Raw genomic sequence first — 26,835 nt, forward strand, 5'->3', positions numbered from 1 at the left:
GGTGTTTTGTAGTAGAAATCACAGTTGGTAAACTGTGGTGGGTATCAGAATTGGAGTGCTGAAGTGGAATCCAAATTGGTGTACTGTAATTGTAAACTGCCCACTAACTCTAGGAAAAAAGACAATAGGATTAATGGCATATGGCAGTGAGGTTGGGGTGCAAAATGTCAGACATATATACCGTAGTGTCGTGCTAACCTAGTGCAGACACCCTGCAAATCATCTGCACACTGCCAAACACCAGAGCTTCCATATAAAATATCTCCTACCTGTACAATACCCAAAGTGGCTGATGTTACTGGGTCAGAGAAATCACCACCAGGAGGCGACACACTGTGAACATAAAAATGATATTAGTACGTCAAAAGCCCTAAATCCACATTAAAGGAAAAGCTCATGAAGTGTCACTAGATGGGTCATTACAAAGTTAACACCTTCAACAATTTTGTAAATACGTCAGCTGCAAAGTTCTTAAAGGACCACTATCGCAAAAAAAAAAAATGTAAAATTTAAAATTCATGTAAAAATATACAAGTGTAAGGAAACGCGGAAATGCCGCCGTCTCTCAAGGTGAGGCGGCTGTTTCCGCGTCCAGCATGGCGTCACAACGCGGAAAAAACGCTGCATGCCGCATAGGCAGTGCGGCGGAATCCGCATCAGAGGCGGCCCCCGCACTAGATACATTGCATGACAGTACTGGTGTGGCTGGGACTGATAGTCCACCAAGATTCAGACTTACACGCGCGCGAGCAGAAAGGCAGAGTTTAAATAGCAGTTAGAAGGGTGTCGGCTGACCAGCTGGGTCAGCTGACAAATTCCACTGCTCTCATTGGACCAGCAATTAGGGAGGTCCTGGAAAGGTCCTAGAGTATATATACTGCTGGTTGTTCACTTGCTCTTTGTCTGGCGTGCGATCACATACGTGGGAGCACCCAGATCCGTAGTCAGATCCTGAAGTGTGCCGGGACCAGCTGGAGCTGTAATCCTACACTTAGCTAGATATTTGATAGCTAAAGTACTAGTTTGATTGTGATTATATGTTATGATTTTTGCCTGCCTCGACTATCCTCCTGAACTCTGACCTTGTACCTCGATATTTCTGATACTCTGTTGCCGAACCTCGGCTCGTTCCTAGACTCTGTTTCTGCCTCCTGATTTTGTACCCCGATATATCTGATACCCCGTTGCCGAACCCTGCCTGTACTTTGACTCCGCCTTTGCCTACTGTATTTGTACTTTATCTGTCCGTGTGTGTACGACCTGGCTTGTCTGACCTCGAGAACCGACCTCACGATTGGAGGCGGTTCCCAGTCCTGTTAGTGACACTTCTTCCTGAGTGTCACTCTCGGACTTTCCTTCCTACTGTCAGTCTGACTCCTCCCGTCTTGGAGAGCTCAGGTCTGCGGAAATAATCCGTGCAGTTCTCCTTGCTGCACTGAGGCCTAGGCCTCCTAGTGTTACTGTTACACCAAAACACTACACTCTACTCAGGCGAACAGAGGTTAGTTTGTATATCGGATTATCGGTGAGACTGCAGATCACTTATAATCTGGTATATATCTGTATTTCCGGCGATACTGCAGATCACCGGTAATCAGATACTCTCTGCGCCCACCGATCGTTACAGAACGCCAGACCTAAAAAATGCAAATGGACGCACATACTGACCGTCTGGGCGCACTTGCCACTTCGGTGGAAAACATCAACCAAGTGCTGGGTAGCCACAAGACTATGATTGATGTCCTGTCAGGCTCTGTGCAAACCCTCCAGACGTCAGTTGATTCAGTGCGATCCTCTCCTAGTACTGACATACGTATGCCTGTACCTGATAAATTTTCCGGCCACAAGTCTGACTTCCGAAATTTCAGGAGTAGAGTGTTATCGTATTTCGAGTTGAGACCCCGATCCTCGGGGACTGAGACCCAACGGGTCACCTTTATTAAAACTTTGCTGTCTGGTGACTCCCAGTCATGGGCATACAACCTGCCTTCTACCGATACTGCTCTGACCTCGGTAGAGGAATTTTTTAAGGCCATGGCCGTAATCTACGACGACCCTGACCTTGCTGCATCCTCTGAGCGGAAGCTCAAACTTTTACGGCAAGGCAGGGGTCCAGTCGAGGATTACGCGGCCGAATTTCGTAGGTGGTCAGTTACGGCCAGGTTTGGCACTTATGCCCTGTTAGATTACTTCCTGTCTGGGTTGTCAGATGAGGTCTCCGACCTAATGTTAAGCCAACCCGAACCCAAAACAGTCGACGAGGCCATCTCATCGGCCATTCGAATCGACCGTAGGCTACGCCATCAGAGACAGACTAGGGGCAGTCATCGGCTTAGGCCGACCTCTTACACAGTGCTTCCCGCTGCACCCCTAGTAACTCCGTCTCCTTCTGTCTCATCATCTCCGGTCTTGCCTCCACCTGAGCCGATGCAGATCGGTCGGTCTAAATTGACCCAAGTGGAGAGAAGACGGAGATTGTCGGAACAACTATGTTTATACTGTGGTGAAGGGGGGCATAGGGTACGAGACTGTCTCATTAAGCCTAATAAGGATAAGCCGGGAAACGCTACCGCCTAGGAGTGATAAGGGGTGACACCCTAGGCGCCCAGCTCGCACCCCTGAAAGAAAGACGATTGCTCCTCCCCTGTACGATTACATGGGGGGACAAATCTGAAGCCACAGAGGCCTTTATTGATTCAGGCTCCGCGGCTAACTTCATGAGTTCCGAATTTGCAGAGAAGTTGGACATTCCTCTCACCCCAGTAAAACCACCTATCCAGGTTACTGCCGTGGACGACTCCCCGTTACAAAGGGACCGTCCGCTGTCCCAGACACCAGAGGTGGAAGTCATTACTGGGGTACTGCACAGGGAGAGTTTACGTTTTTTTGTGTTACATATGACCACCTCCACCATTGTCCTAGGTATGCCTTGGCTGCAGCTTCATTCGCCACAGATCAATTGGGCGACAGGACAATTAACCAGTTGGTCAGACTTCTGTTCCCAACAGTGCCTAGGAAAAGTGGTATTAGGTCAGACCAAGGTACATGTGGAGGGTGTTCCCGAGCAATACTCCGAGTTCTCGGATGTATTCTGTCCCAGGGCTGCTGATAGGTTACCTCCTCATCGCCCTTTCGATTGCCCCATCGATCTCCGTGCCGGTTGTATGCCCCCTAGGGGTCACCTGTATAATTTGTCTGGACCAGAGAAGGTGGCTATGCAGGAGTACATCCGTGACAATCTGGCCAAGGGGTTCATTCGCCCCTCCCGCTCGCCTGCAGGGGCCGGTTTCTTTTTTGTTAAGAAAAAAGACGGAGGTCTTCGACCTTGCATCGATTATCGGGGCCTAAATAAAATCACGGTGAAGAATCGTTATCCGTTGCCATTAATAGACGATTTATTCACGCAGGTCACAGACGCTAAGATCTTTTCGAAATTGGATCTGAGGGGTGCATACAACCTGATCCGCATTAGAGAGGGCGATGAATGGAAGACGGCCTTCAACACACCCGATGGGCATTACGAGTACTTAGTGATGCCCTTCGGGATGTGCAATGCGCCAGCCGTCTTCCAGGAATTGATTAACGAGGTATTTAGGGAGGTGTTGGGTAGGTTTGTGCTTGTATACCTTGACGATATACTAATTTACTCCAACAACCTCTCCGAGCACAGGGTCCATGTCAGATTTGTGCTAAACAAGTTGAGACAAAATCTGCTGTACGCCAAGTTGGAAAAATGTATTTTTGAAGTTACATCTGTCGCCTTTCTGGGGTACATAATCTCCACCTCGGGCCTGTCTATGGACCCTGCCAAGGTATCCGCTGTTCTGGAGTGGCCTCAGCCGGTGGGGTTAAAGTCGTTGCAACGTTTTCTGGGTTTTGCAAACTATTATAGGAGGTTCATAAAGGGGTACTCCACCGTTATTGCACCTCTCACCAGTCTCACTAGGAAAGGGGCGGATACTACTCACTGGTCGCCTGAGGCCCTACAGGCATTTTCGACCTTGAAGGAGCTGTTCTGCACAGCACCCATACTAAGACATGTAGACACTTCCTTCCCTTTTATTGTTGAGGTAGACGCCTCAGAAGTCGGGGTGGGGGCTGTGCTGTCTCAACGTTCAGGTTTACAGGGTAGATTGCACCCATGTGCCTATTTTTCTCGGAGATTCTCTCCAGCAGAGAGAAACTACGATATAGGCAACAGGGAACTCTTAGCCATTAAACTAGCCTTTGAAGAATGGCGTCATTGGTTAGAAGGAGCGGAGCATACTATCACGGTTTTTACCGACCACAAGAATCTAGAATACATCGAGGGGGCTAAGAGGTTAAGCCCTCGTCAGGCTCGATGGTCCCTGTTTTTTTCAAGGTTCACATTCGTGATTACGTACACCCCGGGCAGTAAGAATACTAAGGCAGATGCGCTATCCAGGTGCTTTGAGCCAGAAACAGCACAGGCCTCCGTCCCTGAGACGATTGTTCCGCGAAAATTGGTGCTGGCTGCAATTGATACTTGGGAAGACTGGAAGGAGACGTTGAGCCCCTTCCAGCAGGACATCCCGGAAGGGAAGCCTGAAGGGGTCATGTTTATTCCCTTGCCCTTTCGTCTTCAGATCCTTGAAATGTTCCACGCACATAAAAATGCTGGACATCCTGGAGTTGCCAGAACACAGGATCTTGTAGCCAGGTGTGCCTGGTGGCCTTCCCTGTCTGTTGATTGCAGGGAATTTGTTAGGGAATGCGCAGTATGTGCTAAGAGTAAACCCTCCCGGCTGGCACCTGTCGGTACCTTACAGCCTTTGCCCGCCCCGAGTGAGCCATGGACCCACTTGTCCATGGATTTCGTGGGTGAGCTCCCCAGGTCTGAAGGCATGTCGGTCATTTGGGTGGTAGTCGACCGCTTCAGCAAGATGGCCCATTTCGTGCCCTTAAAAGGACTCCCCTCGGCTCAGGAATTGGCCGACCTGTTCATCATCCACATTTTCCGGCTGCATGGCATTCCGGAAAACATAGTGTCGGATAGGGGAGTCCAATTCATTTCTAGATTCTGGAGGGCATTTTGCCACCAAATGGGCATGAAGCTGTCTTTCTCGTCCGGCTACCACCCACAGACTAATGGCCAGACTGAAAGGATAAATCAGTCTCTAGAACAATTTTTGAGATGTTATGTTGCGGAGGCACAAGACGACTGGGTCAGATTTTTGCCCTTCGCAGAATTTGCTCAAAATAACTTGAGAAATTCCTCCTCCGGATTTTCGCCTTTTCAGGTGGTAACGGGGAGATCGCCCAAGTTTTCCCCCTTGCCAGTTGCCTCCTCTCCGTTTCCAACCCTGGAAGCCTGGCACAGGGCATTTAAAGTCATCTGGGGGAAGGTGAAGAGTAATCTGGAAAGGGCATTCCAGAGTCAAAAGGGTCAGGCTGACAAAAGACGCTCATTGGAGTGGAAGTTCCAGCCAGGAGACTTGGTCTGGGTGTCCACACGTCACTTAACCCTGAGACAGCCCTCAGATAAACTGGGCCCCAGGTTTGTGGGTCCATTTTCAGTGGCCAAGAAGATCAACAACGTTACGTATTCCGTTGATCTTCCCGCCAGCATGCGTGGGGTAAAGTCCTTCCACGTATCCCTGCTTAAACCAGCAGTCCATGTGGGTCCCACTCCTCCTCCTCCTGTGGTGGTGGACGACCAACCTGAGTACGAGGTAGAAAAGATATTGGATTCACGCATGGTACAGAATTCGGTACAGTACCTCGTACATTGGAAAGGGTACGGCATTGAGGAGAGACAGTGGGTACCGGGTTCACGCATGCATGCAGACGAGTTAAGGAGGGAGTTTCATGCCTTACATCCCGAGAAACCTGGTAGGAGTTGTCCGGAGTCCACTCCTCGGGGGGGGGGGGGTACTGTAAGGAAACGCGGAAATGCCGCCGTCTCTCAAGGTGAGGCGGCTGTTTCCGCGTCCAGCATGGCGTCACAACGCGGAAAAAACGCTGCATGCCGCATAGGCAGTGCGGCGGAATCCGCATCAGAGGCGGCCCCCGCACTAGATACATTGCATGACAGTACTGGTGTGGCTGGGACTGATAGTCCACCAAGATTCAGACTTACACGCGCGCGAGCAGAAAGGCAGAGTTTAAATAGCAGTTAGAAGGGTGTCGGCTGACCAGCTGGGTCAGCTGACAAATTCCACTGCTCTCATTGGACCAGCAATTAGGGAGGTCCTGGAAAGGTCCTAGAGTATATATACTGCTGGTTGTTCACTTGCTCTTTGTCTGGCGTGCGATCACATACGTGGGAGCACCCAGATCCGTAGTCAGATCCTGAAGTGTGCCGGGACCAGCTGGAGCTGTAATCCTACACTTAGCTAGATATTTGATAGCTAAAGTACTAGTTTGATTGTGATTATATGTTATGATTTTTGCCTGCCTCGACTATCCTCCTGAACTCTGACCTTGTACCTCGATATTTCTGATACTCTGTTGCCGAACCTCGGCTCGTTCCTAGACTCTGTTTCTGCCTCCTGATTTTGTACCCCGATATATCTGATACCCCGTTGCCGAACCCTGCCTGTACTTTGACTCCGCCTTTGCCTACTGTATTTGTACTTTATCTGTCCGTGTGTGTACGACCTGGCTTGTCTGACCTCGAGAACCGACCTCACGATTGGAGGCGGTTCCCAGTCCTGTTAGTGACACTTCTTCCTGAGTGTCACTCTCGGACTTTCCTTCCTACTGTCAGTCTGACTCCTCCCGTCTTGGAGAGCTCAGGTCTGCGGAAGGAATCCGTGCAGTTCTCCTTGCTGCACTGAGGCCTAGGCCTCCTAGTGTTACTGTTACACCAAAACACTACACTCTACTCAGGCGAACAGAGGTTAGTTTGTATATCGGATTATCGGTGAGACTGCAGATCACTTATAATCTGGTATATATCTGTATTTCCGGCGATACTGCAGATCACCGGTAATCAGATACTCTCTGCGCCCACCGATCGTTACAACAAGTAAGAAGTATGTTTCTTCCAGAGAAAAATGAGCTATAAATTACGTATCTCTTATGTTACCATCACTTAGAGTAGTTAGTAGAAATCTGACACAACTGATCAAGCACTCCCTGGAAAGGTTCTATGGAAAGATGCAGGCCAACATCCCCCCCCCCCCCCCCCCCCCCCCCCCCCCCCCCCCCACACACACACACACACCACCACCACCTGTTTGCACACTAGTCTGGCAGTTGGAATAGGCAACTGCCGTTCACTAAGTGCTTTTGTAAAGAAAAACCCTGAGAGAATCCCCCATTAGCATAAAACCTTGTCCAAAACCTGTCATTTCTGTCAGATTTCTACTACCTGTAGTAAGTGACAGCAACATAGGAGGAAAGTAATTTATAGCACATTTTACTCTGGAAGAAATTTACTGTATCTTCCGGCGTATAAGAGGACTTTTTAACCCTTGAAAATCTTCTAAAAAAAGTCGGGGGTCGCCTTAAGCTGGCCACTAACGGTCCAATTTCTAGCGAAAAATCGTTTGAGCGATCAGAAATTCTGATCGGATTGGTTGTAAATAATCTCAGTTGATGGGCACAATCGATAACGAACGATTATAAAAACAATCGTCCGATTGAATTTTCGTTGAACCAAAATTTGGATTTTCTTGTTGGTCGTGATAGATAGGAAGCAATGATTGGTTAGTTGATGGTGTAGTGAACGATTTTTCGTCTGATCAGAATTTCTGATCGCTCGAACGATTTTTCGCTAGAAATTGTACCGTTAGTTGCCACCTTTATACGCCAGGTATCAGTGTGTTGGTTACATTACCGGGTGCAGCAGTCATCCGGAGGGAAGGAAAAAGAGATTGTGCTGTGCTCACGTTGTGTTTCATGGCAAAGGCTGCTGTAATCCTGATAGCTTCCTGTGAGCAGCTGCTCACGCGGGTAGCAGTGCCGCTTCCTGGTTCGGGTCACCTGACTGGTGACATGTGCGCTCCATTGGTGACGTGTGCGCTCACGTAGGAAGAGATTGCCGGGCTCCATTGTGGAGGAACACATTGTATTGTGGAGCGCACACGTCACCAGTCAGGTGACCTGGAACCGGAAAGCTGCTCTGCTACTTGCGCAAGCGGCTGCTCACAAGAAGCTATCGGGAGTACAGCGATGTTTGCCATGAAACGGAGAGACCAGCGCGATCTATTTTTCCTTCCCCCGGATGACTGCAGCACTGGTAATGTAAAGCGCTGCCTTCCTGCTTTCCCAGTTCTCTGTTCTGAGATAACTTTTATTATACAGTACCATCATTTTGATGTGAGGTGCAGAGGGGTTGGTATACAGGGGTGGGCCAGATGGGTGGAGGAGGCGGGTTTTGTGTGCTTACCGGTAGTCTTATACAGCGAGTATATTTCTAAACTTTATATTTTAGCTGGAAAAGCTGGGGGGTCGTGTTATACATCTAAAATACTGTACTTTTTATTTCATGTATTTAAAAATTTTCTATTTTTCAAGATGGTGCTCCTTTAAGGTTTCTTAATTAGACTTCTGTCTGCCAACTACATGATAGGGAAACAATGTTTACATTTTGTCTTTTTCTGTACATACCAATTAAGTTAATGTACATGAAAAATACAGCTCAATAAAGTGAACTCAAGGCGTACTTTGGGTCGAAAATCACATTCTTACTTAAGAGGTCGGAACCCTCTAGATCCTGTAGAGCATACATGTCAAACACCGGCCCATGGGCCAAAACTGGCCCTCGGACAGGAGCGTAGCAATAGAGGTTGCAGAGGTTGTGACCGCATCGGGGCCCTTGGGCCAGAGGGGCCCCGAAGGGCCCTCCCTCAACTACAGTATTAGCTCTCTATTGATCCTGTGCTCATAATAATCACTTCTAAAGATACTTTTGTCACGGAACAGCCGTGAGAAACGTGGGCGAATTGGAAGGATCCGCGCAGTCCAATTTCTGATCGCTTTCTGGCTAAATTTGTGCAGCCATTACAGGAATCAGAACTGGGTTTTTTTTTTCTTTTTTTCTCTTTCCCTCCCTTCACCAAAAGGCACTAGTCTGCCTCAGAGTGTCCCGGCTTCAAGCTGTGCTGATGGCCCATCCATCAGATAGAGTTGATAAGCACGATGACAGAAACAATCTAGTTGGGGAAAATCAGACATTCTGGCTCTCCTCCCAGCAGGGGAGCTGACACGTAGCTTGCTGCCACAAGCTTCAAAAGAAACGTCACCTGGTAAGAACCTGCTATAAATCCCAGAGGTATCTCATGTTCCATAAACTGCTATATGTGTCATATTTTCTGTATTGCCAGGCTGGCAGACCCTCCAAACTAACAGAGCATGCTTGGCCCTATCTGGCGCTGGTTCTGTAGAAGTTTCAGAACATTCTGATGTAAAGACTGCCAGTTAGGCAGTTCGAAAGTGCCCTGATGATACCACAGGGGTCCCACCCCTCATGTTTGGTATCAGGCTGCTGGGTAAATCGAGACAGATCTGAAAATGTTAGTACATCTGCCCTGACCTGTACGGTTCTGTGAGATAGAGCCCATATATGGTTAGATATGATTTCTGGTCCCCAGGACAAGGGGAGGACTCATCTCATATTCTAAGGGGGTGTGTGGCCCCGCCCTCACTCCCTCCTACTGGATCAGGGGCATAAGAATGGCAGAGGAGACAAACTCAGGGTCCTCCACCCTGAAACACCATCTTGATCTCATCTGTGCCAGCTTGAGGATATGCTGGCATCCACCTGGTCTGAACTCTAAACTTTGAACTGAAACAAAGGAACTCTACAAGTTTTTCCCACAATAGGACATCTTTCTAGGAACTAAGTATTTTTTTCTCCCCTTTATTTTCATACTGTCTTATCTCATGTCTCAATAATTGTTGATTTTAATAATTTTCTGTACATATTAATTATTTAGATCGCTTTCAATAAACTGACGCTATCGTCAGTTGTTATACCAGCTACCCTATTATTCAGCATACACAGAAACTGATCCCAGGTCTCTGAAGAGACGCTACTATGGTATTGTGGTTAGCTAGACAGAATAGAGTGTGTTTAACCGTTTTTATTTGTAGATCTAGGCTCAGACAGTCAGTGGGCTCCTCCTTGGTAACAGAGGTGGTGGCAGTTATACCCTGAACTAGTGTGTAAAGTTGTAATTACCGTACCTCACAGGCTCCCTTCTGGTTTGTCTGCGGCCAATTCCCAACGGTTCCTACGCATTGACTGCGACCAGAGTTCGCATGATCCGTGCGCTGGCACCGTTTGGAAGGCATTTTGCGGTCTGACCACTAGGGCTCCTGTGACAACTTTGAATATTGGTAATCATTAACAAGCTGTTCCCCATCCCCTTCTTGCACCTCTGACACTGTAGTTGCCATTGGCAGGTTTTGGTGGGCCATATCAATTGTTATGTATAGAGTGCTTAGGGGGCCCCATTGTAAAATTTTCATCTGGGCCCACAGCTCCTTAGCTACGCCACTGCCCTCAGAGCCATCAGATTTGGCTCTAAGGTGGCTTTCCCAGTTTGCATTATGTTTGGCCCACTCTAGTACACCAGGGAAGCTATATTGGAGTGTAAGCCCTAGATCACCAGAGAAGCCATATGGGGAGGGGCAGCACTAGATACCAGGAAACTGTATGGGGAGAGGCACTAGACATCAGAGAACTGTTTAGAGGAAAGAGGGGGTCTTGAAACATCAGGGAATTGTATAGATGAGGGAGGACCACTAAACATCAGGGAACTGTATATGGGATGGAGGGGGAGCTATTAGACACCAGGGAACTTTATAAGGGAGAGTGGTAGCCAGTAGACATTGAGGTCGGGCCGCAACTTGGTCCCAGTGCTCCATTTTGTCCCACTTAGTATTTGAGTTTGACTCCCCTGCTGTAGAGGCTTTCCGTGTCCTCCTTGCCCTCTTCACCACTGTCCGAGACCCCCTGGTTGACCCGTCACACTCCTCTTCATGCTGTAACTGCACAAGCACAGAGTCCCTCATGCACACACATGAAGGGGAGCACGGCCCAGATCTTCAATCCAACAAGCTCTTGTCAGATTTATTTGGGGGGGGGGGGGGTCTGCGAGTGTCATTGAAGCTTGTCCTCATATTAGTAGTCTATAGAAGGCTTTAGGTCAGAACAATAGTAAGTGCTGACTACAGTGGGATGGAGTCTGTCACCATGCATGTCTTATGTAGTTGTATTATAGAGCAGGGATACGTAGATAACAAGAGCATATGGGACACCTTACAAATCATCTCCCATGAATCTGTTCTGTAGATGTCTCGCCTGAGTTTCTGTTTAGCTGATGTCAGTGGCTTATTTAGGATTACAATATATTAACAGCATTAGATAGAAAAGAGATTTAACAACTCACGCTCCAACAATGCTGACACTCCCTTCTCTCTGAGGACTTCCCAGGCACGTGACTCTTCCAGCCCGTTCGTAAAAGGATGCCAAGCGGGCACCAAGGTATGCAGGGTAACCGCTATCTGTAATACAAACCATCATAGTCGACGTTAATTTCAGTAATCACATGACAAGACAACATGGGGAAAGCTTACAAGGTGGGCAGGGATCTTCCTGGTGAGTGAATAAACTCCTGCAGGAAAAAGCCACCATTGTGAAAGGGGCAGAGACACAAACTCCTGCAGGAAAATCTCACCATTGTGTGTGTGTGTGTGTGTGTGTGTGTGGGGGGGGGGGGGGGGGGGGGGGGGGGGGGGGGGGGGCAGAGACACAAACTCCTGCAGAACATCTAACCATTGTGGGAGGGACAGAGACAAACTCCCGCAGGAAAATCTCACCATTGTGGGAGGGGCAGAGACATAAACTCCTGCAGGAAAATCCCACCACTGTGAAAGGGGCAGAGACACAAACTCCTGCAGGAAAATCCCACCACTGTGAAAGGGGCAGAGACACAAACTCCTGCAGGAAAATCTCACCATTGTGGAAGGGGCAGAGACAAACTCCCGCAGGAAAATCTCACCATTGTGGAAGGGGCAGACAGAGGCGGATCTGGAGGCGTGCACATGGGGCACCTGCTATAGGCGCCCTTGTTATTCACCTCCAAAGGGGCGCATAATTAAAAACATCCCTGAGTAGCTGCACTGCAGCCGAGTGACACACAGACAGGCAGGCAGGAGCCAGCATTGCTAGAGGCTGAGAACCGGGGCTAATATGTAATACAACCGGCAGCGCCCCGACTGTTTCCCTGGCTGCGGTCTGTGACTGCAGAGATACACACGCTTGTAGCCTGCATGCATGGGGATCACATGGGGCTGGGCAGCCAGTGAGAGAGAGGATTGTAACTCACTCCTCTCTCACTGGCTGCCCGGCCCCATGTGATCCCGGCCAGGCAGGAGTGCGACTGTGTATCTCTAACACGTGTAGTGCCAGACAGTGCGATGTGTCAGAAGGAGCAGGGGATAGAACGTTGCTGCTCCTAAAGGTACTGGGCAGGGTGAGACTACTAGAGCAAAGATGGGTGCTGAGGAGACATGTGCAAAGTAAGAAAGAGGCAAGTTACTACCTGTCTCCAGTGCCAGCAGCCCAGCTTTGCTTCTTGCACACACAGGACTCAGCCTACGTCAGACTGTGCCTGTGTACTGATGCGGCTTACAGCTATGGATAGACGGACTGTTCAGTGTAGAGTACGAGTCACCTGACCTCTCCTAGTGACCTGATGCACTTGCATCCACATTACTGTGATAATTGGTGGGCAGGCTGTGCTTCTTTCTCTTTATTCCCTAGCTCTTATCTGCAGCTTTTCTAACACTGGTTCAGGTAGGAGGGACAGTCTACAGACAACAACCAGACACACTGTGTAAGCTGCTCATCCCCCCTTCCTTCCACTATTCACTCTCTCACTGACCTCTGTACTGGTCTGCTCTTCACTCTAGCCTGCATTTTTCTTTCAATAACCCTTTCACTGCTGGTCCTAACTTCTTGAGCTCTCTGCATCCTAATTTTATAAAGTATAGTTGCTGTTTATCATTTTCTGTTAAGAAGGTCTTAAGGTTGCCATACATCAGGTGACTTGGCGGCCAATGACCATCTGATTTGATTATTATAATCGAATCGGATGAAAATTGGTGACACCAAGTGCACGTCCGATCGATCAAGCAACCAATTTCAGGCTAAAATTGGCTGCATGTATAAGATGGATATACTGTAAGATGTAGGAGTCAGTAGGACCGACTTTCACGATCAGGTGCATGATGGAAACGGCGAGCAATATTGGGACAAATGTGTTGAAACTCCCTGCGCTGTTCCCCCCCCAGTATATAAATGTACATGATGTGTGCATTTATACATTACCTGTCCTGTGTCGCTGTGCCTGTCCATCTCCTGAATCTGCCACTCTTCCATTAGTTCTATAGCACGCTGGCGTGAGTGTGACGTCATGTGCTGGCGGCGTGTATACTGCTAATGGAGGAACGTCCGATTCAGGAGACGGACAGGCACACACTGCTTCTGCAGCACTTTATAGAGCACCTAGGCATGCCACTGAATGTCCTCCAAGGAGCTCACAATCTAATCCCGCCATAGTCATAGTCTAATGTCCTGCCATATTATTATTATGTATTTATATAGCACTGACATCTTCTGCAGCACATTACAGAGTATATAGTCATGTCACTGACTGTCCTCAGAGGAGCTCACAATCTAATCCCGCCATAGTCATAGTCTAATGTCCTGCCATATTATTATTATGTATTTATATAGCACTGACATCTTCTGCAGCACATTACAGAGTATATAGTCATGTCACTGACTGTCCTCAGAGGAGCTCACAATCTAATCCCGCCATAGTCATAGTCTAATGTCCTACCATATTATTATTATGTATTTATATAGCATTGACATCTTCTGCAGCACATTACAGAGTACATAGTCAAGTCACTCACTGTCCTCAGAGAAGCTCACAATCTAATCCTACCATAGTCATAGTCTAATGTCCTACCATATTATTATTATGTATTTATATAGCACTGACCTCTTCTGCAGCACATTACAGAGTACATAGTCATGTCACTGACTGTCCTCAGAGGAGCTCACAATCTAATCCTCCCATAGTCATAGTCTAATGTCCTACCATATTATTATTATGTATTTATATAGCACTTACATCTCCTGCAGCACATTACAGAGTACATAGTCATGTCACTGACTGTCCTCAGAGGAGCTCACAATCTAATCCTACCGTAGTCATAGTCTAATGTCCTACCATAATATTATTATGTATTTATATAGCACTGACATCGTCTGCAGCACTGTTCAGAGTACATAGTCATGTCACTGACTGTCCTCAGAGGAGCTCACACTCTAATCCTACCATAGTCATAGCCTAATGATCTCCCATATTATTATTATGTATTTATATAGCACTGACATCTCCTGCAGCACATTACAGAGTACATAGTCATGTCACTGACTGTCTTCAGAGGAGCTCACAATCTAATCCTACCATAGTCATAGTCTAATATCCTACCATATTATTATTATGTATTTATATAGCACTGACATCTCCTGCAGCACATTACAGAGTACATAGTCATGTCACTGACTGTCTTCAGAGGAGCTCACAATCTAATCCTACCATAGTCATAGTCTAATGTCCAATGATATTATTATTAGTATGAATTCATATAGCTCTGACATCTTCTGCAGCACTTTACAGAGTACATGGTCATGTCAATAACTGTCTTTAGAGCTCACAATCTAATCCTACCATACTCATAGTCTAATGTCCAATCATATTATTATTAGTATGTATTTATATAGCTCTGACATCTTCTGCAGCACTGTACAGAATACATAGTCATGCCAATAACTGTCCTTAGATGAGCACTTTTCAAATGTGGGGTGCACATATAACTGCCTTATACTGATATCTAGAAGCACGAGTCTTCTTAATTCTATTGTCTGTGGAACATATCTACTCTATGTATATAGGGGACACTGCTACTGAAATATCTTGACGCACCTGGCTATTTAATTTCTTATCTTGAGGCACCTGGCTGCTTTTATTATGGGGGAATGAAGGAGACTCTTTTTGGGGGCGGGGCTGGGGATGTGAGGGGGGCGCAATTTAAGTGTTTGCCATAGGCGCTATTTTACCCAGATACGCCACTGGGGGCAGAGACACAAACTCCTGCAGAACATCTCACCATTGTGGGAGGGGCAGAGACACAAACTCTTGCAGAACATCTCACCATTGTGGGAGGGGCAGATACACAAACTACTGCAGGAAAATCCCACCATTGTAAAAGGGGCAGAGACACAAATGCCTCCAGGAAAATCTCACCATTGTGGGAGGGGCAGAGACACAAACTCCTACAGGAAAATCTCACCATTGTGGGAAGGGTAGAGACACAAAATCCTGCAGGAAAATCTCACCATTGTGAGAGTGTCAGAGACGCAAACTCCTGCAGAACATCTCACCATTGTGGGAGGGGCAGAGACACAAACTCCTACAGGAAAATCTCACCATTGTGGGAAGGGTAGAGACACAAAATCCTGCAGGAAAATCTCACCATTGTGAGAGTGTCAGAGACGCAAACTCCTGCAGAACATCTCACCATTGTGGGAGGGGCAGAGACACAAACTCTTGCAGGAAAATCTCACCATTGTGGGAGGGGCAGAGACACAAAATCTTGCAGAACATCTCACCATTGTGGGAGGAGCAGATACACAAACTCCTGCAGGAAATCCCCACCATTGTGGGAGGGGCAGAGACACAAATGCCACCAGGAAAATCTCACCATTGTGGGAGGGGCAGAGACACAAACTCCTACAGGAAAATCTCACCATTGTGGGAAGGGTAGAGACACAAAATCCTGCAGGAAAATCTCACCATTGTGGAAGGGGCAGAGACACAAACTCCTGCAGAACATCTCACCCTTGTGGAAGGGGCAGAGACACAAACTCCTGCAGGAAAATCCCACCATTGTGGGAGGGGCAGGGACACAAACTTCAGCAGAGCATCTCACCATTGTGGGAGGGGCAGAGACACAAACTCCTGCAGAACATCTCACCATTGTGAAAGGGGCAGAGACACAAACTCCTGCAGGAAAATCCCACCATTGTGGGAGGGGCAGGGACACAAACTTCTGCTGAACATCTCACCATTGTGGGAGGGGCAGAGACACAAACTCCTACAGGAAAATCTCACCATTGTGGGAAGGGTAGAGACACAAAATCCTGCAGGAAAATCTCACCATTGTGGGAGGGGCAGAGACACAAACTCCTGCAGAACATCTCACCCCTGTGGAAGGGGCAGAGACACAAACTCCTGCAGGAAAATCCCACCATTGTGGGAGGGGCAGGGGCACAAACTTCTGCTGAACATCTCACCATTGTGGGAGGGGCAGAGACACAAACTCCTACAGGAAAATCTCACCATTGTGGGAAGGGTAGAGACACAAAATCCTGCAGGAAAATCTCACCATTGTGGGAAGGGTAGAGACACAAAATCCTGCAGGAAAATCTCACCATTGTGGGAGGGGCAGAGACACAAACTCCTGCAGAACATCTCACCCTTGTGGAAGGGGCAGAGACACAAACTCCTGCAGGAAAATCCCACCATTGTGGGAGGGGCAGGGACACAAACTTCAGCAGAGCATCTCACCATTGTGGGAGGGGCAGAGACACAAACTCCTGCAGAACATCTCACCATTGTGAAAGGGGCAGGGACACAAACTTCTGCAGGAAGATCTCACCATTGTGAGAGGGGCAGAGACACAAACTTCTGCAGAACATCTCACCATTGTGGGAGGGGCAGAGACACAAACTCCTACAGGAAAATCTCACCATTGTGGGAAGGGTAGAGACACAAAATCCTGCAGGAAAATCTCACCATTGTGGGAGGGGCAGAGACACAAACTCCTGCAGGAAAATCCCACCATTGTGGGAGGGGCAGGGACACAAACTTCAGCAGAGCATCTCACCATTATGGGAGGGGCAGAGACACAAACTCCTGCAGAACATCTCACCATTGTGAAAGGGGCAGAGACACAAACTTCTGCAGGAAGATCTCACCATTGTGAGAGGGGCAGAGACACAAACTTCTGCAGAACATCTCACCATTGTAGGAGGGGCAGAGACACAAACTCCTGCAGGAAGATCTCACCATTGCGGGAGGAGCAGAGACAAACTCCAGTAGGAAAATCTCACCATTGTGGGGGGGGGGGGGGGGGGGGGGGGGGTCAGAGACACAAACTCTTGCAGGAAAATCTCAACATTGTGGGAGGGGCAGAGAAAGAAACTCCTGCAGGAAAATTTGATCATTGTGGGAGGGGCAGAGACACAAACTACTGAAAGAAAATCTAAGGATTATGGGAGAGACAGTGACATAAACTACTGAAGGGGAAGCATTAATGGTGTGATTTTTAGTGGATGTACAATCAGATTATTAAGATCAAAAGAAAAATTGTGTTACAGCACTCATGGTGGAAGTGGATGTGGTAAAATATTTTATAAAATATTATGAGTAGTAATAATACAGTAATCCCTGATTCCACATGTTTTCATGTATGTGGCAGATTATAGACCGCGGTCAAATCATTGTGCCCAGTTCTTACCAGCAGGCATTTCTGCCAAACGACCAGAGATTTCTCTCAGCGCCTCTGCCCAACGGGAGGTGGAGTCTGCCATCATACTGACGTTGTAGCCCATATCCCGGAAATACTCAGACAGGGTGATTCCTATATGGGAAAAAGAACCGTGTTCAGTCTCAATGTTTTACAGCACACCTGAAGTGAACAGAATATGGAGACCAACCAACATATGTAATTCTTTTTAAACAATGCAAATTGCCTGGCTATCCTGCCTCTGAAACTTTTGGCCATGAACAAGCATGCAGATCAGGTGCGCTAACTGAAGATTGACTAGAATAGCTGCATGCTTGCTTCAGATGTGTGATTCAGACACAACTGCAGCCAAAGAGATCAGCAGGAAAGCCAGGAAACTGATATTGTTTAAAGGTAAATAAATATGTCAGCCATCATATACATCTCACTTCTGATTCCCTTTAAAGCAAACCTGAAGCATAAAAAAAAATATGATATAATGAATTGTATGTGTAGTACGGATAATGAATAGAACATTAGTAACAGAGAAAAGAGTCTCGTATTTTTATTTTCAGTTATATAGCTTTTTTTTTATTGCATCCTTCTGCCACAGTTGCAGTTTTAAAAGCACACCTGTATCAAAAAACCCTCCTTCGGATCCTATTGAGGCTTCCCCTGTCTTCCTTGGTCGTATGGCGGTGGTGACAAAGCTCCCCGAACAGCAGGGAAGTAAATCAGGGGCGTATCTGAGTAAAATAGCGCCTATGGCAAACACTGAAGTTGCGCCCCCCCCCCTGTTGCCTGCCCAGTAGATTAGCCCTGCTTGGGCTTGGATTTTTTCATCTAGAAAGCCACTACTGCATCTGCACTGGAGCAGGGAAAGGTACATATTGCAGGCGCTACTACGCTTGCGCCACAACCGCCACAGGCTGTCGGTAGTGGTTTCAGGAGAGCCAGCGCTGGAACACAGGAGGACGGGGGGATCCTCATTAGGATCCAGAGGCTTCCCCTTCTGGAAGTAAGTATCCCCAGAGGGATTTTTTCAAGTTATAGTGTCTCTTTAAGATCTCCGACGACTCTGCAAAAGTACCGCAAGCGCTTGACTTTGTAACGTTGCTTGTGTAACATTGCCCGCAGTGTAACGTTGCCCGTGTAACATTGCCCGCAGTGTAACGTTGCCTGTGTAACATTACCCGCAGTGTAACGTTGCCTGTGTAACATTGCCCGCAGTGTAACGTTGCCTGTGTAACATTGCCCGCAGTGTAACGTTGCTTGTGTAACATTGCCCGCAGTGTAACGTTGCTTGTGTAACATTGCCCGCAGTGTAACGTTGCTTGTGTAACATTGCCCGCAGTGTAACGTTGCTTGTGTAACATTGCCCGCAGTGTAACGTTGCCCGTGTAACATTGCCCGCAGTGTAACGTTGCTTGTGTAACATTGCCCGCAGTGTAACGTTGCCTGTGTAACATTGCCAGCAGTGTAACGTTGCCTGTGTAACATTGCCCGCAGTGTAACGTTGCTTGTGTAACATTGCCCGCAGTGTAACGTTGCCTGTGTAACATTGCCCGCAGTGTAACGTTGCTTGTGTAACATTGCCCGCAGTGTAACGTTGCTTGTGTAACATTGTCCGCAGTGTAACGTTGCTTGTGTAACATTGCCCGCAGTGTAACGTTGCTTGTGTAACATTGCCCGCAGTGTAACGTTGCCCGTGTAACATTGCCCGCAGTGTAACGTTGCTTGTGTAACATTGCCCGCAGTGTAAAGTTGCCTGTGTAACATTGCCAGCAGTGTAACGTTGCCCGTGTAACATTGCCCGCAGTGTAACGTTGCCCGTGTAACATTGCCCACAGTGTAACGTTGCTTGTGTAACATTGCCCGCAGTGTAACGTTGCCTGTGTAACATTGCCAGCAGTGTAACGTTGCCTGTGTAACATTGCCCGCAGTGTAACGTTGCTTGTGTAACATTGCCCGCAGTGTAACGTTGCCCGTGTAACATTGCCCGCAGTGTAACGTTGCCCGTGTAACATTACCCGCAGTGTAACGTTGCCTGTGTAACATTGCCCGCAGTGTAACGTTGCCTGTGTAACATTGCCCGCAGTGTAACATTGCTTGTGTAACATTGCCCGCAGTGTAACGTTGCTTGTGTAACATTGCCCGCAGTGTAACGTTGCTTGTGTAACATTGCCCGCAGTGTAACGTTGCCCGTGTAACATTGCCCGCAGTGTAACGTTGCTTGTGTAACATTGCCCGCAGTGTAACGTTGCCTGTGTAACATTGCCAGCAGTGTAACGTTGCCTGTGTAACATTGCCCGCAGTGTAACGTTGCTTGTGTAACATTGCCCGCAGTGTAACGTTGCCTGTGTAACATTGCCCGCAGTGTAACGTTGCTTGTGTAACATTGCCCGCAGTGTAACGTTGCTTGTGTAACATTGTCCGCAGTGTAACGTTGCTTGTGTAACATTGCCCGCAGTGTAACGTTGCTTGTGTAACATTGCCCGCAGTGTAACGTTGCCCGTGTAACATTGCCCGCAGTGTAACGTTGCTTGTGTAACATTGCCCGCAGTGTAAAGTTGCCCGTGTAACATTGCCAGCAGTGTAACGTTGCCCGTGTAACATTGCCAGCAGTGTAACGTTGCCCGTGTAACATTGCCCGCAGTGTAACGTTGCCCGTGTAACATTGCCCACAGTGTAACGTTGCTTGTGTAACATTGCCCGCAGTGTAACGTTGCCTGTGTAACATTGCCAGCAGTGTAACGTTGCCTGTGTAACATTGCCCGCAGTGTAACGTTGCCTGTGTAACATTGCCCGCAGTGTAACGTTGCCTGTGTAACATTGCCCGCAGTGTAACGTTGCCTGTGTAACATTGCCCGCAGTGTAACGTTGCCTGTGTAACATTGCCCGCAGTGTAACGTTGCCTGTGTAACATTGCCCGCAGTGTAACGTTGCTTGTGTAACATTGCCAGCAGTGTAACGTTGCCTGTGTAACATTGCCCGCAGTGTAACGTTGCCTGTGTAACATTGCCCGCAGTGTAACGTTGCTTGTGTAACATTGCCCGCAGTGTAACGTTGCCTGTGTAACATTGCCCGCAGTGTAACGTTGCTTGTGTAACATTGCCCGCAGTGTAACGTTGCTTGTGTAACATTGCCCGCAGGTAGGTGGATTGGGGAACGCTTGTCATCGGGGGACTTCGCTGGATACATCTTCCTATGTTGTGCTGGTGAATATTCACCCTGAGACTTGGACTGAAGAGCAGTGAGTGAAGACAGTGAGTTGACCTAATGCTGGGTACACACGTTGCAATTTCCCACTCGATCCGTGGCATTGATCGATTATTTCCGACATGTTCGATCTGGTTTCAATCAATACAGCAGTCGATTTTGCATGTTAAGCATACAAAATCGACAGCTGTATCGATTGAACATGTCGGAAATAGTCGATCGATCGGGAAATCGCAAGTGTGTACCCAGCATTAGAATGTTCAGTACCCTCCTCCTACCCCAGCATCTGTTTCCTTATCTAGTCATTGCTCTTATCAGAATGATCTCCTGCAGCAGGGCTGATAAAAGCAAAGAACCTGTGAATCTTCTGACCTGCTGTTGTGTACAGTGAGCCTGCTGAGAGCAATGTGGGCAGTGTAGGCTGTAAATCTGACAATGCTGATATAGCAGCTCTCCTGAGGCTCACAGTACACAGATGCTGGTGAGACAATTCACAGGTCCTTTGCTTTTATAAATGCTGCTGCAAGAGATCATCCTAAGTCGACCACTAACCAGCGTGATGATCTCTCTCCCTGCCTGCCGTCCTCTGCAGTGTGTCCACTCACTCCATCCATTCTGCTCTGCTCTGTAGTGTGTCACCTCGTGGCTGGCTGCTACACACACATTCCTCTCCTCTTCCAGCCCCATAAGCCCCTGCGGCACAGGCATGAGACCAATCAGGACTCAGGAGAGGGTTGTGAGCAGCGTTGCTGGGGCTACGACAGTAGCTGGCAGGAGGGAGGTGGACGGGACAGAGTCCTCTCCCTCTTAGGAATGTACTATAAGGCAACAGGTTTGGTTGGGAGGGAGGGGTGATTTACTGATTGATGCGCCCCCTGGGAGGTGAGTCACAAGGGCGCCTATAGCAGGAGCCCCATCTGCACGGCTCCAGATACGCGTCTGAAGTAAATATTTACCTCCCCGGCACCAGCGCAGTATCGGCTCTCGGCTCGGAAATAGGTCGGAAATAGCTGATCGCTGTCGACTCGCTCTACTGTGCAGGTGTAAGTCTCCTGCAAGTCTCCTGCACCTGCGAAGTAGAGTGGACCCGACAGAGATCGGCTATTTCCGCCTATTTCCGTACGGAGAGCTGCAACAGCGCCCCCGCTGGAGCCAGCAAAGGTAAATAAATCTTATCAGCGCTTGTCGAGGGAGGATTCCGGGACACTTCGGGGGAGCCAGCGCTGGACTGCCTGCAGCTACAGGGGAGGGGGAAGCCTCATTGGGACCTTGAGGCTTCCTCCTCCCGAAGTGAGTACCCTACAGGGGAACTTTTTTTGTTACAGGTTCTCTTTTTAAACTATAAAACAAAGCAGAAATAATGAGCTTTTGAACTTCCCTGCAGTAAAACTTTATCTCAAGCTATCTGTCGCAGTGGGTCAAACAGCTCAGAGAAGCTCTTTTGCATAGATAACAAGTGAAGTTTTTTTTAACTCTTCCTGTACTGGAAAACACTCCAGTCGCGCTCCCGCAGCTGGTAGCACTCTGCGCAATAGTACTGCAGAGGCGTACAACACTCACGGGCACGGGACCGCAATAAGTGCGCAAGGCTCCATAGACTTGCATTGCTTTTGTGGCCCCTCGCAGAAAAATAGGGTAACGCAACAATTGTAAAAACAGGCCTTATTTCTTCTGCTATGAGGCGGAAGAGCACTGACTCCTCCACAGAATTAGTTACAGAAGCAAAGGTTTTTCCCTAAACCTAATTTACCAAAACTTCAGCTATAATATACCTTCTTTTTATTATCTCTGTTTTTTTGGCTGTGTGCCAAAATGTTGACGATCCCTGTCAGATTTTAGCTGACTGCAGCCCGAGAGGCGCACATGTGACATATAGATTTCTGTATATTTGTCAGGTCAGCAGCAGACATACCCAGCCTGAACAATGTACAGTGGTTGGAAATGGAGTTGAAGGAGGATTTAAAGTTTCAGTGTATTTACACTTGTCTGCTTAAAATAACTTAAATTGACGGTTTGATCAGTAATGCATTGTATTTTACTTGCCTCTGTTCTAAAATAGAAACTTAGGACTGCTACTGTTTATTTCACAAAAACATGAGCAGCTCATAATCCTGTGTAACGGTACCCCTACATCTAGCAATTTTGCTGGCCTATTGACCAATAGACAGCTCTGTCTGTAATTGAATCTGATCGAAGAGAGGCCTGTTGGCCGCCATAAGCCTCAGGCAGATTCACAATCAATTTCAGCTTGAAATCTTTCGGGAATCGGCCTTGTGACACCGTCTCATCACCTCACCGCCCCAGCCGTGTCCACTCAATGTAGATGAACCCCCCTGGTACCCCTACAATAAATACTTTACTTGTCCGGTGTCTGCACTCCTCTTCCACATTCGCGCCCCATGTGGTTGCCGGCGTACTGCACGATGGGTGCATGTGACATTGGGCGCGAATCTGGAAGAGGAGTGTGGACATCAGACAAGTAAAGTGATGGGATGCGGCCGGCCACGATTATTATAACTTCTACTTTTTGAACCCATGACACCATCTTCTTCTGTAAACTGCCTTCTGCTCTTTTAGAAACTTGACATAAGAGCCTTCTACCGAACGTTGGTCTACTACCTCAGTACACAACGGGACACTGCCAGTACACTACAAGGGAGTTCTGACATAAAGTAACCCATTGGTCCACTGATTGGACCATTGAGAAACCTCTCTGATGAGGATTCCCATTGGTCAGATTAAAAGAACAATGGGAAGCCCTGGTGGCAGATTTAAAAATGATTTGCGTTAGAGCTCCCTTCTCTCTGCTATAACTGAGCATCTTTGAACTTGTCTCTGGGGTTTCCTGTTGGCCTATGCACTGAATAATGGTATTCCTTCCTACTAAGCAGTAGGTTTGAGTCCCTTGTCCTTGACATGGAGAGGGAGGCTATGCAGGGGAGGGGAAACATGTCTGCTGTCCTTTGCAGAGTCCTCCTATGTCATGGTGCAGGTAGGCTAGTACTGCTCCGGCAGTGTAGCTCTACATCGACTTTCTCAGCCACTCACGCCTGCGCAGTGGCATGGACTGATCAGCCTTAGGCTTTTACAGAAGAAAGCCAAGAGGGTCTGTGCTACTGCGCATGCACAAGCTGTTGACAAGCGTTTTTTCAGGGTTTTCAGAGCTGGAGCAGGCCGGTGGAGGAGTAGGAGGGAAGCCTATCAAGGATCCAGAGGCTTCCCCCTTCTGCTGTACATGTTCAGAACAAAGACATGTTAATCAAATAAGAAATGGTAACTTGAAAGCTTAGAGGCTTTTTGATCAGTGCTGGGCCGAAATTACGCATGAGTGTAATTACGCATCGTAATTCAATGTAAATTTACGCGTAAGCGTTACGCGTAACTTACGGTCTTACGCGTAATTATTTACGCGTAAGCGGTTACGTGGTATCGTAATTACACTGTCTACCGTAATTGCTAGGTATGCGTAATTTTACGAACACTTACGCGTAATTTTACGCGTAATTACTAACGTAAAAACTCCCCTTTTCTAAGAGTAGCCAATCAGTCAACATCCTAAGCAACCAATAGTATCTTCTCCCGCCCTTCAGTATAAGCGTACGTTTTGACGCATACGAATGATATGTACGCAATAACTGTCACATTGACGGCTATTGCGTACACATCGTCCGTATGCGTCAAAAAATACGCATTAATGGGTATTACGGCACTACGCGTAACATCGTAGTGTAAGCGCCTACATTACAGTACCCTTACACGTAACTGCGTAAGTTAACGCGTAATTACAGTGATGAACCGTAGATAATTTCCTACGCCGTAACCGTAATTGCGTAATGCGTAATAGCGTAAAATTACGCGTAATTATCCGTAAGCGTAGATTTTTCCATTACGACCAGCACTGTTTCTGATTACTTTTCTCTTTTCTAAATTCTTGTCTAAGTATATGTATGAAAATACAGATGGTGGGAAGTTGAACTTACCTGTGTAGATTGAGGCTTCTCTGGCCGCCACTGGCATGTTGGAGGTGTTGGCCACTAGAGTCGTTCTTTTCATGATTGACTCAGTTTTCCCATCAACTTCCATTGTCAGCTAATTGATCATCAATATTCAGCATTAGCAGACATAATCAATATAAAGCAAAGCAGAATTGAAACATGTTTTCTGGTTTGGTTTTGAAGAGTATGAAAATTTTCACCTCAGGGAAGTCTCTGAGCACCTCAGACATCTCGTTCCCTCTCTCTCCGCACCCCACATACACAATGACATCACTGTTGGAGAACTTGGATAGGGCTTGAGAGATCACAGTCTTCCCACAACCGAAGGCTCCTGGGATTGCTGTTGTCCCACCTTGGACACATCTAACAATGGGAACAGTAGAATGTTGGGTGAGCATGAGTAAACAACATGAAGCCTACTCTTCCATACATTTGTGATGTTCCTTTTTTGATACATTAGGAGTTCCATTCACTTTGGTGGCATAGTGGACAGCAGTCTCGTCTTGCATCGTTGCAGTCCCAGGGTCAAATCTGAGTCAGGACACTATATGAATGGTGTCTGTATGTTCTCCCTGTGTTTGTACAGGTCCCCCCCCCCCCCCCATAAAAAAAGTTAAGTAGTCCTCCAATAAAATTGGCCTCAGACTATGTTATGGACATTAGACTGTCATAATGGTAAGGATTAGATTGTGAGCAACTCTGAGGGACAGATAGTGACATAGCTACAGACTCAGTAAAGTCCTGTGGATGATGTCAGTGTTATATAAAACCAGGAAACCCTAATTCTCAATAGAATCACGTTATGCACTAAGTTGACACCCACTCTTAGCTGACGCCCACATCTACGCTGCCTACACTAAGCCATTGCCCACAGGTGCATTCATGCATACCGAAGTAGCGCCACCCACACCTGCACCACCCACACTAAGCCACCGCCCACTCTAAGCCACCACCCACAACTGTGCTGCCCCCACTAAGCTGCCTCCCACAGCTTCTTATAACCTTATATTAGTTTACATTATACACAATAATAATAACAAAAACATTTGTCAATCCCACCTTTGCTCTTGGCATGTTCTCTTATATATCACTCATATATCAGATAGGATAATCACTTGTGATGGTCAGATCTGTTTCAGATCTGGTCACCAAGAAGTGGTTTTTTACCTGAATTCCATTATTACTACTGGCAGATTAACATTTTCTTAGTAGATACCAATACGATTGTGTGTCCTTCTTCAGGACAAGCGAAATTACACATGGCATTTAAACTGTAATGGTAATAATACTTATGTATCCATTATTGTCATATTACGGGAATAGGGCATCCAAGACTCTCTGTCCGGTGAGCAGCGGATAGTTGGCTGGAAGCTTTTCAGCAGTCGGCCGAATCTGCCGGACTGGCCATACTTGTACCATAGTCAGCTTCTCCTTCACACCTTCAAAGTCCAATTCCATAACCACGTCCTAAGGAAGAGAGGGACACAACAAACTAAATCCAGGGTTATCTGTGTGTCTGTACTGGTTGCATTAGAGCAGGGGTCCCTAAACTTTTTCAGTCAAGGGCCGGGTCAAAATACTTCATATTGCTGGGGGGGGGGGGGGCAGCGCCTACTACTAAGTGCAGCCTCATGTCTCAGCATGTTCAGATAGACATTACTGCTATGGGGAGCCTGGTTTCCCGAGCTCGGTGCTGAGCACCAAAACCACCTGCTTCATTAATTCGGGGAGGAGGTTTAGTTGGAGCAACTCCTTTGCTTCCCCGAAAGATCCGGAATGCTAGATCCTCTTGGAAGAGCACACTGCTCCCCTCCTTACCCTGCTGAACAATCAGTGTCACTATGCAGGAATTTTCTGTGCCTGCACAATAGGAGTAAATACTTGAGGCTAGTTATCAGGTGAGACGTTTCTTGGACATCTTGTAGATTCAATAGATTGGAAAACATGTGGGCCCCACTTAAAACTTGCACTGGGGCATCTTAGCTTTGCCACTGCGTGTTACACTTCTTATTTTAGTGTATATCCAATAAAGGTTATTTTCTTAGGTACATTAGGGCACAGG

At 47.5% G+C, this 26,835-nt stretch overlaps 2 protein-coding genes across 4 annotated transcripts in view; one reads left to right on the plus strand and one right to left on the minus strand.

Moving 5' to 3' along the window:
* The window catches only part of GGA1 (golgi associated, gamma adaptin ear containing, ARF binding protein 1), a 468,858-nt gene that overhangs the window by 266,449 nt on the left and 175,574 nt on the right, over positions 1-26,835 (plus strand). The gene's annotated exons all lie outside the window — the stretch shown is intronic.
* The window catches only part of LOC137532397 (V-type proton ATPase catalytic subunit A-like), an 83,489-nt gene that overhangs the window by 12,352 nt on the left and 44,302 nt on the right, over positions 1-26,835 (minus strand). For all 3 annotated transcript variants that reach the window (XM_068252833.1, XM_068252834.1, XM_068252835.1), the window contains exons 6-11: positions 26,089-26,240; positions 24,974-25,136; positions 24,759-24,867; positions 17,572-17,694; positions 11,364-11,478; positions 270-333 (exon numbers count right to left, since the gene is read on the minus strand). In XM_068252833.1, coding sequence (XP_068108934.1) covers positions 270-333; positions 11,364-11,478; positions 17,572-17,694; positions 24,759-24,867; positions 24,974-25,136; positions 26,089-26,240 — 726 coding nt within the window. The remainder of the gene's footprint in view (positions 1-269; positions 334-11,363; positions 11,479-17,571; positions 17,695-24,758; positions 24,868-24,973; positions 25,137-26,088; positions 26,241-26,835) is intronic.

This window comes from Hyperolius riggenbachi, chromosome 9 (assembly GCF_040937935.1).
Source record: "Hyperolius riggenbachi isolate aHypRig1 chromosome 9, aHypRig1.pri, whole genome shotgun sequence".
In the NCBI taxonomy this organism is placed as follows: Eukaryota; Metazoa; Chordata; class Amphibia; order Anura; family Hyperoliidae; genus Hyperolius; species Hyperolius riggenbachi.